The sequence below is a fragment of the Chamaea fasciata genome, unplaced genomic scaffold (assembly GCF_029207755.1).
Source record: "Chamaea fasciata isolate MVZ Bird 193981 ecotype frontalis unplaced genomic scaffold, bChaFas1.0.hap1 SCAF_7, whole genome shotgun sequence".
Lineage (NCBI taxonomy): Eukaryota > Metazoa > Chordata > Aves > Passeriformes > Sylviidae > Chamaea > Chamaea fasciata.
In genome coordinates this window covers 16,380,764-16,396,792 of record NW_027094092.1, presented here as the reverse complement: position 1 = coordinate 16,396,792, position 16,029 = coordinate 16,380,764, and the positions used below count along the sequence as shown (strand labels likewise).

The window sequence follows — 16,029 nt, the reverse complement described above, 5'->3', positions numbered from 1 at the left end:
TTCATTTACTACAGTAGTAAAAACTGTATGGTGTGGCTCTCATTGAAGATTTGTCTCAGGTAGACAAGCATGTTTAATTTGTAATGCTTCTGAAAGAGGAAAAATATAAATCAGCAAGAAAAACCTGAAATCTAATCTTAAAGATGCAAAAAAAGAATACGTTTTTCAGAGCAGAATGCAATTCTGAATTTAAAGTGTGCTCATGTCCCTGTGTCACATTTAATCTGGCTGACAGGGATGTGGAAGGCAAGCAACCTGAATACATACACAGGATCCCTAGATGGCTCATGCTCTGCCTAACAGCTTGTGCTATAGTCCATGCTGTCACCTTGTATCATCCTGTTATTACTGTTATCAGCTTTGTAAGCTAATTTCTGCAAGCTGTGGTATAGTTGTACCTCTATTTTACAGTGCTCATAATACCTTCAGGGCAGTGGCAAGGCGCCTTCTCTCTGCAGGTGGATTGCAAGTTATGTCTCAGTGCTTGCAAATTCGGAAGAAGAGAGAGTCTGCAAATGTTCACCTCCATCATGAAGAGATCTGTCTTTGTAGGGGAGGTGTGAGAGTGAAATTGTTGAGCAAGGATTTAACCAACCTGTGTGAGTTAAGTCACAACTAAATTGAGCTGACAACGTTTTCTTTCCGTATAGATCCCCCCAGGAAGCGTGTGGACTCCCCAATGCTGAACAGGCATGGGAAGCGGCGGCCTGAGAGGAAGTCGATGGAGGTTCTCAGTGTGACAGATGGTGGATCCCCAGTTCCTGCTCGCAGAGCTATTGAAATGGCACAACATGGACAGAGGTGGGTCTCTGCTTCACCCAGGAGCCCTGCCTGCCTGGGTCTGCTCCCCTCTCTTGTGTTATACATACAAAGGAGCTGTGGGGCGTTTCTGTTCGCACCAGGACTCATTACACCTTCCAGTCACATTTGAAACATGATCTGGCTTTCAACAGGGCTTCTGCACACAGGACCAGAAGTCCTACCAGAGGCTTAAGGGTTCTGGTTGCTTGCAGCTATTCCTCAGAAAGTCCCCATGTCCTCTGGGCAAGACTCATCTCTCCTCTTTTTAGTTGTTGAGGGCATGGGCATGCAGTCTAAGCTTGCGATACAGGCTGACTGGGCAGTGGGGACACGTGAGGGCTTTGGGAGGTCTCAGACACATGTGTCCTGTCAAACAGGATAAATTACCTTCTGCTTGTTCTTCTCTGACTCCAGAGCCTACAACAGGAATCTAGGTGACTATCTTGGTTTAGGTTCCTGAAGTTAAATGAACACCATGCTCCATGTCATCAAAACTACCTGAATCTGAAAAGCCCTGTCCAGGCATCTGTAGATGCCTCCAAAATGTCCTGTCAGAGCCAGCATGCGTCTGAAATGGCACGTAAATCACCACATGCTTGTAAAGCAATGGAATATATATAATTTGCCTCTTTTCTATGAAAGAGTCAGTCTTGTGGAGAAACAACAGGGGAAAATGGTGTCTCCTCAAGGCAAGTTCTGGGAGAGTAAGTGAACTGTGGAAATTCACTTATATGAACCATGGAAGTTGCTTCCTCAGTCCCTATGACTAGCCTAGGGGAAGCACATACATTTGGTTTCACACTTGCATTAATCAATCAATATAAAAAAATATTTCCCATATATGAATGATGATGATGATGGTGCTGTAACTTCTGTTTCTGTTTTGACATAATTTTCTATTTGTTCAGCTCTTAAGATCTGTTAAAAAAAAAAAATTAAAAATTTAAAAAAAAAAAAAAAAAAAAGCAAAAAAAAGCCTGCTGGGCCCAGAAGCTCCCTTTGCTGACTGAGAACTGGGAGAAGAACATGAAATAATTTCACACATATTCCAGAGGCCCCCTAGAATTGCTGGAAACTTCTCCTGGCAATTGTTACAGTTCTGTTTGGAGTGAAGAAAGAGTGGTGATTTCCAGAATCTGCTAGGACTTATTTCAGACTGGATATGTGGCCTTGAGACTGCCATAAAGACTTCTTGACATATTGTTGTTGGAAACCTGTCTCAAATATGTGATTTGGTGTGAGGTGTGGGTGAAGGAAGTGTTCAGGCTAGGGTGTGCTTAGTGTTCCTAGAAGGCCTCAAAGGGGTAAGGATGAGCTGACTGACTCCTTGTTCCACCTGCAGTGATTACTCTGCTGCTGGGAGATGCATGAGATATGAGGCTTCCAGAGCCAGGCAGAGGCAAATCACTTTCACCCACCCCAAGGCTCCTTCACAAGGAGTGTCCAGCAGGAGGTGTTAAATTGATCACAGCATTTTCTGAGAGCTGAAACCTTTTCTTCCAGCTCTGAATTTTGAGTTTGGATTCAGAAGCCTGAGGAGGCAAAGCTGTGTCTTGCTATCCAGAGTATTTCTTTTGCTTTTAAATGTCTCACTCCATTCTGCACACAAGGAAACAGTTGAAGTCAAAAGGTCTGGGATAAGTTCTCAGCCAAAATATAACCAGGCTACATATCAGTAAAGAAGGGCTTTGGTTTAAGGAGGACGCAAAACCTGCAGGCACAAAAGAGATATGGGGCAATGCAGACCACAAGTCAGGAACGGACATAAAAGTGTGATTAAGGGTGGAGAAGGGGATGTAATAACACCATGATTGATGATGATGGGCATGGTAGTGCTTGTTTTCGAAGGGGTTAAAGGGAAGATGTTATTTTACTCCACGTGTGAGCTTCCATAATTCATCCCATCCACATCCAGAGATGACAACAGCACATTTTGTGTTGCTGGCAGCACAGTCGTTTATAACACGAACTGGCTTCATTAACGAACCCCACTGCATGGGGAGTGTCTGGGGATGGTGCATTACTGATGGGGCACCATCTGTCAGAGCAGTCAGTGACAAAGTGACAAGTGCCTTCCACCAAGAATGGGGATTTTTAATGGCTAGTTGCATATTATATTCCATGAAATGACCCACTGACAGTGGATTTTACAGCAGTAGGGTTTACATCCCCAAGGCAGATGCTTTTTTAAGAATGCTTTTTTTTTTTTTAATCTCGAGAGACAACTATTCAGTGCTTTTATCCTACAGTACTAGGAATATTGACCATGGAATCAGGCCTCCTGTTTAGACACAGATGACTTGTGTAAACATCTGGAGACACAGTGCCATTGCTTCTTCCTTGAGCTGGCAAAGATACACTTCTAACCAGTAGGCAAAACGCACCCAAGTGTCTTGTGATTTATTCCTTCTGTCCTCTTTCCCAGTAGTAAACAGATGTTTGCTTGCATAAAGAGGATTTACATTACAACCTAGGGTTTACATGTCTTTATCATGATCTGTGCTTTTGGTAACCATGTGGGGGCCCTACAAGTGTCTGGTCTTGGCTTGTTTAGGGCATATCTTCCAATGAAATTTAAAACTTGACAGTCTCCAGCCCTACAGGCTGAGAAGGTATTAAGAGAAAAATATAATCCTTCAGTGACTTGGTTTTGAGTAATGGACAAGGGAAACTCACACAAAAGCTGCTTGTGGAGCTTACAGGCTCCTTGAAATGCTTGTGCCAATCTCTCCAGGTGTTCTCCAATGGATCTTTGTAAATGGCAAAGTTGGTATGCACAAACTCTAGCCCCTCTAAAAGCAGTGACTAAGTTTTATAATTCTTGGGTTTCCCTGCTAGTTGTCAACTGAACGGGTTCATAATTATATCTTAATTATTTCTGCTGTTCTGGTATCCCCACCTCTCAGACTATCTGGTATTTCATTGAAATGTCAAAAGAAAAGAAGTGGGTTCTGAGCTTAGTTTAACATCAGCTAATTTGTCCCTTGTGTAAAATCATACAGACTAGGAAGAATTCCAAGGGAGCTAGAATCCGGCAGGGATATACCAGAAATTTTCAGCAGCTTTGCTGTGAGGGTCCAAAAACCATTCTAAAATGGGCTTCATTAACTATTCATTTTCTTCTAGTTTTTGAAGTGGAGAGCTTGCATGAGAGATCAGCTAACATTAGGAAGCAGTGTTCTGTGAAACAGTGAAGCATATTACCAGTGAAATGTATTACAGAGAGCTGCCCTTTTAGCAAAGCACAGGGAATTTCACTTCTAAGCTGCAGGGATTCAGACCCAAGATGAGAAAGAAGGACATTTCTCTATACACTGAGTATAGGGAAGAGAGTTGGGAGTTAAGTGGTAATGGACCCTACAAATTAGAATACAAAATGGATTACTGTTCCTCTAAGAGGCTCTATGGTCTGATTTTAACCTTTTCTGAGAGCATGCTTAGTGTTGAGGTCTTCTGGAAAAGTCATGAGTAATGAATGCTTTGCAATTGATGCCTTCAGGCATGTTCTGTTTTCCCTGGACACTGTGACAAAGTAGCAAAGTAGGTGGTACCTGGGTTCTAAATTGAATATAGGAGAGCAGGGTGTGCATGGGGGAAGTCATCTTAGACCTCAGAAGTCAGGGGAAGATAATGAACTTGGGCACTGTGTAGGCATGAGCCATGACTGTAAAGTTAAAGAAAGGTTTTTCAGAGCATTGCTTAAAAAGGGGAGGATGGGTTGGGGGGTTGGGTGTCCAGCATTGCTACAGGTGACTCTCTTTTATAAAAATGTCCACACTAGTAACTGTGTTTTCTCGCTTTGTTCCTGCCATAGTAAAACAATGTTCAGTAAAAGCCTGGATATCTCTGAAGCCAATCCCAAATTCAACAAAGAAGAAAGGTATAAACACTGACAATATGTTCCTCTCCTCTACCTCACTGCTGAGACCTTAAAGATGCAGTACTTACCTTCTCTGTGTGGGGACAGAGCTGTTCTCTCTTTTCTCTTTAGAGAGAAGCAAAGAGGGTGGGATATTTACAGCTCCACACTGTGTATGTTTTTGTACAGTACCATTCATTTGAGGCTATCCTCAATGCAGCCTGGGACTGTAACAACGATTTGCCCACTAAAATTTCATCCTACTGCTATTTCTGGTTCAGTTCTGCCATGAGTAGAAGTTCTGCCCAGGGTAAAAGATGTATTTGCTTAAGACTTCTTTGGGAAAGATATGAATATAAAACACTAGGAAAACCCAGAATGTTCCACCCTCAGCATTAGAAACAGCAGCACAACTGAGTGAGTGACAACAGTGGTAGGAAACTTTGAAAATTCAGTCTGATAGACAAAATATTAAGGACCTCTGGTAAGAGACAAACTGTTTAAGAGTACCCAGAGGACACAAGAGAAAAACGTGAATGAAAACAGGGGTTTTGGAGGATGATTCTAATCTAGCAGTTCAAGTGACAGATGCTGAAGAACAACAGAAAGGGTAACTCCCAACTGTCAACAGAGGCACAATGGAAGACAGGTAGGCCACCACATTTATGGACTTTAAAAGGACTTGTGTGGATCCATGAACACACAAAAAAAAAAGGTTCATACTTTTGTGAAGGTATTTAGTGTACATGTTGTTTCTAAAATTTTGGTCTCGGAGGAAGAGAATTTTTCTCTGTGTTGAAAACTGGCATCCCAAAGGATAACTCTTCATCAAAATGTAATCCTTACACATTTTGAACAAACACTTAGCTTACCCAAAGGTTACAAGTATGGCATATGATTCAAAAAGGGAGAAGCAAATGGCTTCCTTAAAGGAACCAATGGACTTGGCAAACCATTCTTATTTCCATTTCCCGTTTTCATAGAAATCTTTCTGTATAGAGATAAGGGTGGCCTTTAAGCCTCAGGAGATTTGCAGGATGTGTGAGGGACTGTTTTGGCCTTCTGCAGTCTGAGACAGTCTTCTGTGGTCAGCATTTCAAGTCCTGAACCTGCCACAGTGAGGAGCATCTTGCATCTGCAGGAGAGATTGTGCCTCATGGGATGTGTAAAGCACCCTCTCTAAGATGCCAAAATACCAACAATCATTGGATTGGACCTGAATTGTTAGCAACCTTATCGTTCCACAGCCATAACGAAGTAGTGTTTACAGCCGTTAGTGGCTGGGCTTTCCTGAACTGTTAGCATGGACATGGAAATTCCTGTTCCTTTCTCTGACACTCCCTATATGTAAGTTCTGCTCTTGAACATGTGGCACTTCTTGCATTAAAAGTTAGTCTAAAGTTATTCCAAAGATGAGCTTTTTCATAGTAATTAGGAATCAGGTCCAGTAAAAGAGATGCAGAAATTTTATCTGTGGCAGAAGAGGAGTCTTTCAGCAGATGTTCTGAGCACCATTCCTTCTTCCTCCGTCCTTCTCTGGCAACTGCTAGAACTGTGTTAGGAGCAGAAAAAATGACACTTCCATATCTTCTGGGGAAATTTCTGAAATCCACGTAGGCATTCTGTGTTCCCTCTCAAAGGCGGTATTTTTCAGACAACAGGAGGAGAAGTTTAGAGCACTGCATGAGGATCACCCACATTCCTGCTCATTCAAGGACCAGGCTGAAGTTTTGAGGACCACATTTGCTGTGATCTTACCTCCCTCCCACTTCTAAGACTTCAAGTGAAGGACCTCAGTGGTGGGAATATGAGAGAACCTGGATTCTAGATCTGTGCACAACCACATGAAAGGAAGGGATAGGCAGCAAAGAAGACCCCAGCAAAATGGGGTCACATAATCAGGGTGGCCAATAAATTTTTGTTCAGTGTTTAATTGTCCAATTTTATGATACCTTTTTTAAAGGAATACTGCATCTTTAAGGGTCCCTTCCCTCTAGATGCACATGGTTGTCTTAGTAGCTGAGGCCACTGTCCCTTTCTTTTTCTTTTTGTTTCTGACTTTCTTTCACCCCCTCTTTCAGTGCTTCTCTTCTTCTGTATCTGGGTTGCTGCAGCTCCGTAGTTCACTTGCTTCGGTATTACAGGGAATGCACATGTCTGCGCTTCTGGGTCTGTTGTGTCCTGGGATTGTTCATTTTTTTTTAAACCTCATTTCCCCTTTTCTTTACCCTATTGTCTATTTGCTTTCCATTCTCTTTGTTAACCTCTTCAGTGCCTTCCCTGTTGGGAAAATGACTTGAAAGAAACATTATTGAACCTTCTTGCACCCATTCTATTTACATTCTACTATTCTGCATGTGTGAATATGGGTGTATTTTCTGGATAAATATACACGCAGGTTCCAGTATATACAATGGGTGTCAATTTGCTCTTCTCAGTTACATCACTGTAGATAGATTGGTACAGGTACAATTGAAGACAGCATTTGTTCCTAAATATATACATATATTTGTATATATATGAATTAGATCTTACCCAAATTTGCACTCCACAGGTTGAAATATAAATGGAGTGTCACTCAAACACATGAAAAAGGACTTACTGTAATGCTTCTTTCCACTTCTCTATCAATGCATAGCACAACAGCTTTTTTGTCCTATTCTGACTACGTTTTCATTTTAACTGTTCTCAAAACTTTCTTGGTGGCTCAGCCCAGCACTTGCAATGTTGATGTAACTGGAGGCATGGCTAGTTGCACTGAGCAGTAAACTGTGAAATCTACTGGGCATATATTAAATTTGGCATTTCTGTCTCGTGGCGAATGGATTTTCCTCACCCAGCCAGAGGTAGCTCTGGCAGCTTGGGAGCCCCTTATTGAAAATGGAGAGAATGAGAGAGAGAAAGTGACAGAGAGGAAAAAAAGCATTGCATCCAACTTGAAAATAATTTGGCTTAATAACACCAAGCTGGTTTTTTATTTCTAATCTAATCTTTGTTAATGTGAAAAGGTGGTGACACTTTCCTGAGTTTGCATGCCTGCACCCCTGAAAACTTAATAACCTGACTATTCTAATTCCATTTTGAATGCTTTAGTTAGTAGACAAAAATTAAGAATACTGATGTTTTCAATTGTCACTGGCCTTCAAAGTCAAGGTGCCAGAGATTCAGTCTGCTTTTAGAACTGCTTTTTCAGACTCTTTTCAGCACAGCATTGATTTATTCTCCATTCACATTTGAAAGATTTCCTTTGCAACCTACAAGGCCCAGAGACTGAATTTATTTTAAATGAAAAATGAGATCCTGGAGCACAAGATGGCATCCACAGAGATAAGTGCTGGGTTGCTGAGCTGGTACGTTCTAGCTGATCTGAATTCCTGACTATAAGACCATCATGACTAATAAGGCAGTATCAAAGCAGATTCACAGCTTGAGCTACAATCTTGTACCCTGGGCTCCCAAGCTGGCTCAGAAATGCAAGCTTTAATAACCAATACATTTCACAGTTCATTCGTGGCGAAAAAAAAGGTACTTCTTACCAGGCCAGCTTGGGGGACAGAGGGACACTGCACTGAACAAACTGGGGACAAAAAGAACAATTTCCTGGATAACAGTGTGGTATAACTGTGCCTTATGTAAGAGGCAGAGAAGAGATGCAGCATGAAGTATGAACCCCATTGCTCTGCTGGCTGCTTTCATTGGGATTTGGCCGGGAATTTTTTTTTTTTTTTTTTTTCTTTTTGCAGCCTAATTACGTGCCTCTCCATATTCCTCAGTGCCAAAGTTGGATGTGTCTGCAATATATGAGTGGGACAAAAGTTGCTTTCTGGTCAGTGAAACTGTCCCCCTAGTGTTGCTGGTCTCTGGAAAGACTTAGGCACTGGTGGCAATGATTATGACCATTCAGTTCTCCGAACAGTATTTCACTCTGCTTTTCCTACTCTTCTCTCCACCTGCCTCCGCACCCCTCTCTCTTTCTTTCTCTCTCTCCCTCTCTCTTTATTTTCCCTTTCCGAGGATGGCGAGTGCTGATCCATTGGGGTAAGCTCTAGTTTTGGATTATTCCTCTTGCGGGACCTGTTGTAACTTTGTAGAGAAACTTTTCATTTGCAATTTCCAAATACAATACAGGCTGATACATTTCAGTGACTGAGGCTTTACAACAGGGAGAGAGAGAGAGAGATGTGGGAAGAAGCATTTTTGGTGCTTTTGTGTGTGTTTGTGTGCTTTTATGTTGGAGTCACACTCCATATAATTTATTTTTGGGTTCTTTTTTTGTTCTCTTATTTGTCCCTCTATTTCAATGTCTGTGGGCACAGAAAACTATCCTTGGACACTGTGCAGATACCAGACACCTTCTGAGAATGAAACCCATTCTCCATTTAGCACTTTTGTATCTGTTTGGTATTTTCCAGTTAATTTGGATCCTAATTTATCCAGTTTTCTTCTTTTTTTTTTTTTTTCTTTTTTTTTCTTTTTTTTTTTTTAATGAAACTGAATCCCATCCATGCTATTAAAAAATGCTGGGTATTCCCTCTCTTTTTAGAATATGTTTTCTTAAGAGGTGAACAGATGGCCCCAGAGACAGATATATCTTCAAAGCTCTGTATTTTCAATAAAGGCAGTATAGGTACAACTAAGAATGCAATCACACTTCAAATTAAAGTTCCATTTATAAATACTTAAGAGGAGAAGAATGTTATATTAATAAATGATTTAATAAAACTATTGTAATAGATCATTACAGACTGCAGTAAAAACTCCTTGAGAGGGTTCACATTGAGAAAGCTAGGTAGCACTAGTAACATTTACTTCTCATGTTGGCAGCATGCTTCAATATCTGTTAATTCTTTCTAAACCATTTATAAATGGAACTTTAGTATAATTGGCCAATTAAAGAGGGTGGTGCTGTTCAACATCACCATCTGGATGGGCTGAAAGGAAGAAGTGTGTTACCAACACCTGCACTCCTTCCTCTGCACTCTCTGTAAGGCTTCATCTTACAAGTGGTTATTACCATGAGCAGACCTTTTGACTCAAGCATGAGTATTTCCAGTAAGGGCTGTCACAGTGTTATTTGCATGGTTGGGACTATAAGACAGTGGAACATCCAAGGTATTCTGTACATATTCCCTGAATCAGGGTGTGAGGAAGCACAGCTTTTACCTTTCAGACACCAAAAAGTAAGAATGATGAAATTTAACACAGCCTGACTGCTCACCTATTGCATGTTAATTCAGGTCATTGTCAGGCGTCTCATACCCTGAAGTTTCAGTTTAGATTTTTTTGGCTTTGAGTGAGCAAGGAAAGAGGAGTATCAAATTCCACCCAATTCATGCTTGAAGCAAATAAGAGGTTGGTGGGATATTTTCTGGAATGACTTTCAAAACCACACATGGAATCAAACCAATTCAAAATTTCTAAGGCATTTCACCCAGGGACACAAGTCTGATGCATCACTGCACGCTGCATGCATGCTGCAGGCTCCCCTTCTTGGAAGCATGGCTCCAGCTTGATCAGCTAAGAGGCTGTATTCAGCATCCTGGTAAAACTGTGCTATGAAAGCAAGTTCTGCTGGGACTGCAACAAGGTACCAAACTTTCCTTGGATTGTGAGAAAAAGTTCTAGGAGATGGTTATTCAAAGAAGAAACAAATGCCAAATCTGACCTAAATGTTAAATTCGTGCTGTGAAGCCTTTATGTTCTACTGGTGTGTCCCAGCAGGGGCACTGTTTAAAGCATTTGGGAACTGATCTGAGAGAACGGATGCTCTGTACATGTGCTACATATGTGGTGCAGTTACCAGGTCAGCTGCGCTCTCCTGTCTCCTGTTTTTCTCTGTCTGCACCTCAGTGGTGTCAGGCTTCAGCCCTGCACCTCTCAGGAGGTTCTGCATTCTCTGAAACCAGCTGGAAACTGGATTCAAGCCCCTCAGTTACAGAACACTGGTCTGACATGTACTGGGCCTCGCATGCCTTCCTCTTGACAGCAGCTGGCTAAAATGAGTACAAAATTACTTCAAAATGAATGACCTTTTAACTTTGATACTTTGAATTATCAAATAGATTAAATAAGGTATAAAATCATCACAGCTACAAACTACAGCCCACACCATGTACATTTCGTTTCAGTCCTTTGCCTCTCTCTTTCATAGCTCAGCTGTCTCCAGATTATTGTCAGTCTGTGGAATGGGAGGAATAGCCTGCAATGATCTCAGTGTCCACCTTATGTTTAGAGTGCCCTCTGCATCTTCCCCCTCCTAAACCTTGGGTCTGCCTCCCTTATGTTTTGGGGTTTTTTAATTCCTCCCTCCAGGCTTGTCAAAACAACTGTATCACTTTGTAAGGGACTAAAGAGTCTCTTCTTGGGTCTCTAAACCTGGCAGTTGTGTTTGAGGGAATGCTCTTTATCTGAGCAACTGCTCTGTCTTTTCTGCTTGTATTTTCTACAATCTTTTGATGACTTCCATTGAGTTAGTACACAAGCATACAGGGATGCAAAACACAGAGCAAAAGGAGTCACACGCAGTGTTCACAGTTTCCTGGATTGTTGCATTTAGTATCAAGTTATTGGAATAATTATAGATTTAATACTTCCAGTAACATTTAATGCCTGTAAAGACTCTTAGGAGGTTACTCACTAATAAACACTTCCCACTAAATAAATGTATTTCATAGCCATGGAGATGAAGTTGTACCTCTTTCCACACATAAAACATAAGACATAAGAGTCTGCCATACTAATGTTGCCTGTAGGACCTCAAACTTTCTTTTTCTGGTGAGAGGGCTAAAAATTTAAATTCCTGTTCTTTCATTACAGCATTTCAGCATAATGCAACGTTTTCATTCCTTATTTTTGGCCCTGTCCCAGTTCTGTCCACCTGATTCTGAGATACAGGAGCAGTGCATGTGTTGGGTTTTGTTGGGTTTTTGGGTTGTTTTTTTTTCTTTCAAACTGGATTACAGCATTGCTCAGCTGAAATGATCTTGATGAGAGGGACAAATCCGTCATTTTTGCTTGTTAGCACTTTTTGTACTGGAGTACAGAACCATGTAGTAGGGCATGGTACTGAGTTTTTATAGCCAGCTTGAGAATCATGTCTCATTTGTAAAGGTGAATTATGGGCGATTTGTTAAATTGAGGAAGATGCAAGGAAAATCTCCTCAGTGTTGGTGTCATATTCCATACCATCACTTTCTGGTAAAGGAGGAAGAGTTCTGAAAATGTACAGCTCTCTTTTCACTCCGACACTTAAATTGAACACAGGCTTCTTAAAACTCTTTCCACTGCTCCTATATACAATTTCCAGTGTGGACAAACTGAAGCTTGCTATAGGGCCTACTTTACTTCTTAAGTATTTTGCATGTAAATCAGCAGCAGAAATAAATCTTGTTCAATAGCAATCATGTGGATACTGAATGCATTTCCAGGAGGATTTCATACTAACTCTCTCTTATGTCCCCTGCCTCAGGCTCCTAGGCTGGATGAAAGCACAGTAGACAACAACTATTTTTCAAATATTGCATGCAGTAAAGAACGGGGAGTTGGGAGGTGGGGACTGACCTACATGTGTGTGATTATTTCTGTAAAAAAATTAAGAGGCAATGGGGTTGGGAAGGGATAATTCAGGACTGTTGGAAACACCTGATTGCAAAAAGGAAATAGCAGAGTGTGACTTTTAATCAAGTGTCCTGGAATTCAGGTGAGTGTCAGAGAGGACTTTTCCACCACCATTTTAGAGTTGGTGGGAACATCTCCTTTGAGTTGGTGTTTAACTGCATCTCTGGGCACCTGAATGCCTTCCACATTTGTCCAAAATAATCTATAGACTCCTCTTGTAATTCATGGTTTGGAAGAAGCTTTTCCTGATGATTCATGCAAGGAACATTTTAACTAAATGAACTTCCCATCTGCACAACACATCTGTCGTGCAGTCAGCTACTTCACTTACAGGAAAGTCACATACAGTAGTCTTTCAAAAGTGGAGCAGACAGTTCTCCCCTTAAAATTACTTTGCATAAACCTTTATGAGTGCCCCAGATCTTGATGGTACAAATTTTGGCTTAATCTAATGCAAAAAAGAATGCCAAGAGCGTGCCTCTGGTTTTTTACTGCTGCACTACAATGGGCAGATTGCAGCAAGGCACAAAAAAAAAAAATCCAAGTGGGGATTTTCTGCATAGAATGAGTGCCCCAGATTTTCATGGTGCAAATTGAGACTTAATCTGGTCAAAAAAGCGTGCTGTGAGTGGGCTTCTGGTGTTCACCTACTTATGTGATGGACAAACTGCAGTGGGATACTAAGAAAACCATCAGGGCAGAGGATACAAGTAGAGAAAAGAGAACCTGCCATTGTGTTCAGTTTTAGCTTTCTCTTTCCTTAGAAATATTTCCTCTTCTACAGTTCACTTATTTTTAAAGAATCCTATTGCTAAAATTCATTTAATAATGTATGTCTGGGAGACAATTTTAGAGACCTTTTTTTGTTTTGTGTTGTTTCATTCTACAGCAGCAGAAGCGAGTAAACTGATACCGTTCATGGTCTAAATTTGTTTTATACCCTTGCATATAAGCTGACTTCAAGTATCTGACCTATATCAATTTTTAATATATATGTATGTAAACACAGACAGACACACATTAAAACACACACACCCATGCACTCTGTTTTCTGCAGGAATTTCACCTTTTCAGGTTTGTTACCTGAAGGCAAGTAATTGCTTTCATGGCTCTTATAATAGGTAGGTTATTATAGTTAGGAAACATTGGTAGGTTTGCTGTGTCGACATATTGCTGCATGGTGGTTGTTGAACAAATAGGTTCTTAGCCAAATCCTCTCCTGTAAGGTGTTTCAGTCTTCAAGACAACTTTTCTATTTAGAAAGGATAGAAAGCAGCTGCCTCTGGGGCTCATTCAGGCACACGTAAGGTGTGGGGATTTTTTCTGTGGGGCAGCCCTCCTCCTAGAAACTTCCTCTGCTGAAATGTTTGTGCCGTCTGCCCTGTTTGCTCTTCCACCACGTTTAGCATAGCACATTTGTACATTTTATTGTCAGCAGCTGACATTTTTTGTAGGTGGCCTTTGCTGGAGAGCATAAGACTACCAACAGTATAGGTGACCTTGTCAGCAAATAGGAGAGTTCACTCTCCCTTGATTGGCCTCTTTCTGAGGGCAGCTGAGCTGTAATTTTAATATTAGTAAAGTCATCAACAAAAGCAGAACTCATTTTCCACAGAAAAGACCTGGCTTGCATAATGCAGCAGCAAGAAGTCTCACTGGAGAGCAAAGATGTGAAATCCATCAGTGAGAAGCTGAAAAGGGCTAAGCCAATGCAATCTTAGATTTCAGTGAGAAGTCATCACATAAGAAATGATTGTGTGCTTGAGTCAAGGAGTCTTGGGGTTTTAATTATTATCTGGAAGAACTCCCTACCTTTGTGCCTTGTACACATGGTGCTTTTCCATGTTGCTTATGACAGAGAAAGTCTCATTTTGTAACCGCCAGCACTGTGCAAAACAATTCTTAGCACAAGTATGAATGTCTTCACCATCCTTTTGAATTGAGCTGTTCAGCTCACACAGAGCAGACCTAGTAGCTTCCATGTGCTTGATGACCAAAAAGAAAGTAGCTACTGCCTCAGTCAAAAGGGATTATAGTATTCTCCCTGAGCAACAGCATTTCTTTGATTTGAGGGAGACAACTGAAAAACATGGCAATAGTGAAAGGAAAGGAAAGAGTTATGTCCTTTTCCAGTGACAGCCTCCCTCCTCCTCCTCGCTTCATGCCTGTGCCTGTGGTGGCTGGTGTTCAGGGTTGTTACTTGTCTGAGTTTTCTGAGGGATGTTTTCCTTGTTGTGTCCATTCAGGTCTCGGTCAATCAGCGGAGCATCGTCTGGGCTCTCCACCAGTCCTCTCAGCAGTCCAAGGGTAAGTGGTGCTGCTTCAAGATCTGTTGGTCCAATCCACTCACACATGCTTGATGCTTTTTGACATCTGTTGCTCCAGAGCTGTGGCTCTTAGCTGGGATGTTTTGCTTTTCCTTGGCAGCTTGTAAATTTTCGTAGGAAAATATTGCTTACAAATGTAAGTGGAGAATTTCTCGTACATGTTCCCTGCACTGTTAGCAGGGATCTCACTGTGCCCCTGCCCCTTTGCAGTCTCATAAGCACAAAGAATAACGTTGCTACAACTAAACACTCCATATCCAGCTGAGGTCTGCACACAGCCTGGTTTCAGACCAAATGATCAGGAACCATTTCATAACTGCCTTCAATTAGGTCACAGTAAAGCACCAAACTGTGCTGGTTATCTTCTGTTTGCCTCAGAATAGCTCATATTTGGAAGTCAGAGAAAATAAATTACACAAATTTGAGGGCTAGCAAATATAAAAGGAAAGTAAGAAGCTGACTGACTAGGATGAGTAAAGAACATTCAAATCCCCATAAATAAGGTACTTTCACATGCCCTTATTAAGCATGCAGTCAGCTAAATACTGATACTCAATTAATATCGGTACTCAGGCAGTACAACACATGCTTGATAGTACATTTGTTGCAAAGTTGTAACAGTTTCTAAATGTAGTGACAGCGGCCTCCCTCTTCTTTTTAACTTCTTTAGGGGTAAAAGTGGGTATTCCTAGTGCTTGAAAAAGTCAGCTAAGTCACTTTAAGACTGCAGTGCCTTACAAAAGTCTAGATCTCATCAAAAAGTCCATTGGACTGTGACAGTGCATGTTACCTAAATGTCTGGCCCAGAGTCAGTGGAGGGTTTCTACATACTTCCCATACCTCACCTCCATGAGAAGATGCTACCCCCCCCCTTAGAAATTGATATAGTCCATGTCTTAAGGTATGGATACATCTGTGGACCTACTCTTAGTTACATGAATCTATCATCAGTATTCCAAGAATTTGAAATTGCAGAATTGCAGTTCCACCCCAATATTCTGTGTAATTCTTGTGAAAAAAGACACACTGTCAGCTCTAAGTTGATAGTCTAGTAAAGCTTCCAGCACTTTGCTAGATTGAATTAGTTTCTGAAACCTGTTCTGGGCTCCTGCCAATTGTTATCCTGTTTTGAAACTGGCATAAACGTTCTTGTGGTCTCCACTATGTCTTTAAAGTTCTAGGGACCAGTGAAGATCCATTTCCTTCTCTCTGCACTGGGACTTCTGGCCAGTGGAATGGAGCAGAAGTCTGAGAACTCTTATGCCACTGCAAAATGTACTGGAAAAGAGGATGGAAACAGTTTTGTGCACAAAATAAGCATCCAGTGAAGCAAACCTAAATCTTGATTTCATTAATTGATCTCTTGGGATCAATTTCTGACATCTCAGTAGGACAACATCAAAGAATAAGTTTGACAAGATCTGT

The 16,029-nt window shown here is 41.3% G+C and overlaps 1 protein-coding gene across 14 annotated transcripts in view; it reads left to right on the top strand.

The window, feature by feature from the left end:
• The window catches only part of BRSK2 (BR serine/threonine kinase 2), a 304,937-nt gene that overhangs the window by 256,849 nt on the left and 32,059 nt on the right, over window positions 1–16,029 (top strand). For 8 of the 14 annotated variants that reach the window (XM_066187740.1, XM_066187738.1, XM_066187736.1 and 5 more), the window contains 4 exons: window positions 651–801; window positions 4,616–4,681; window positions 8,675–8,698; window positions 14,524–14,584. In XM_066187740.1, the coding sequence (XP_066043837.1) occupies window positions 651–801; window positions 4,616–4,681; window positions 8,675–8,698; window positions 14,524–14,584 (302 nt within the window). The remainder of the gene's footprint in view (window positions 1–650; window positions 802–4,615; window positions 4,682–8,674; window positions 8,699–14,523; window positions 14,585–16,029) is intronic. The other 6 variants (XM_066187737.1, XM_066187735.1, XM_066187733.1 and 3 more) reach the window with 2 other exon arrangements.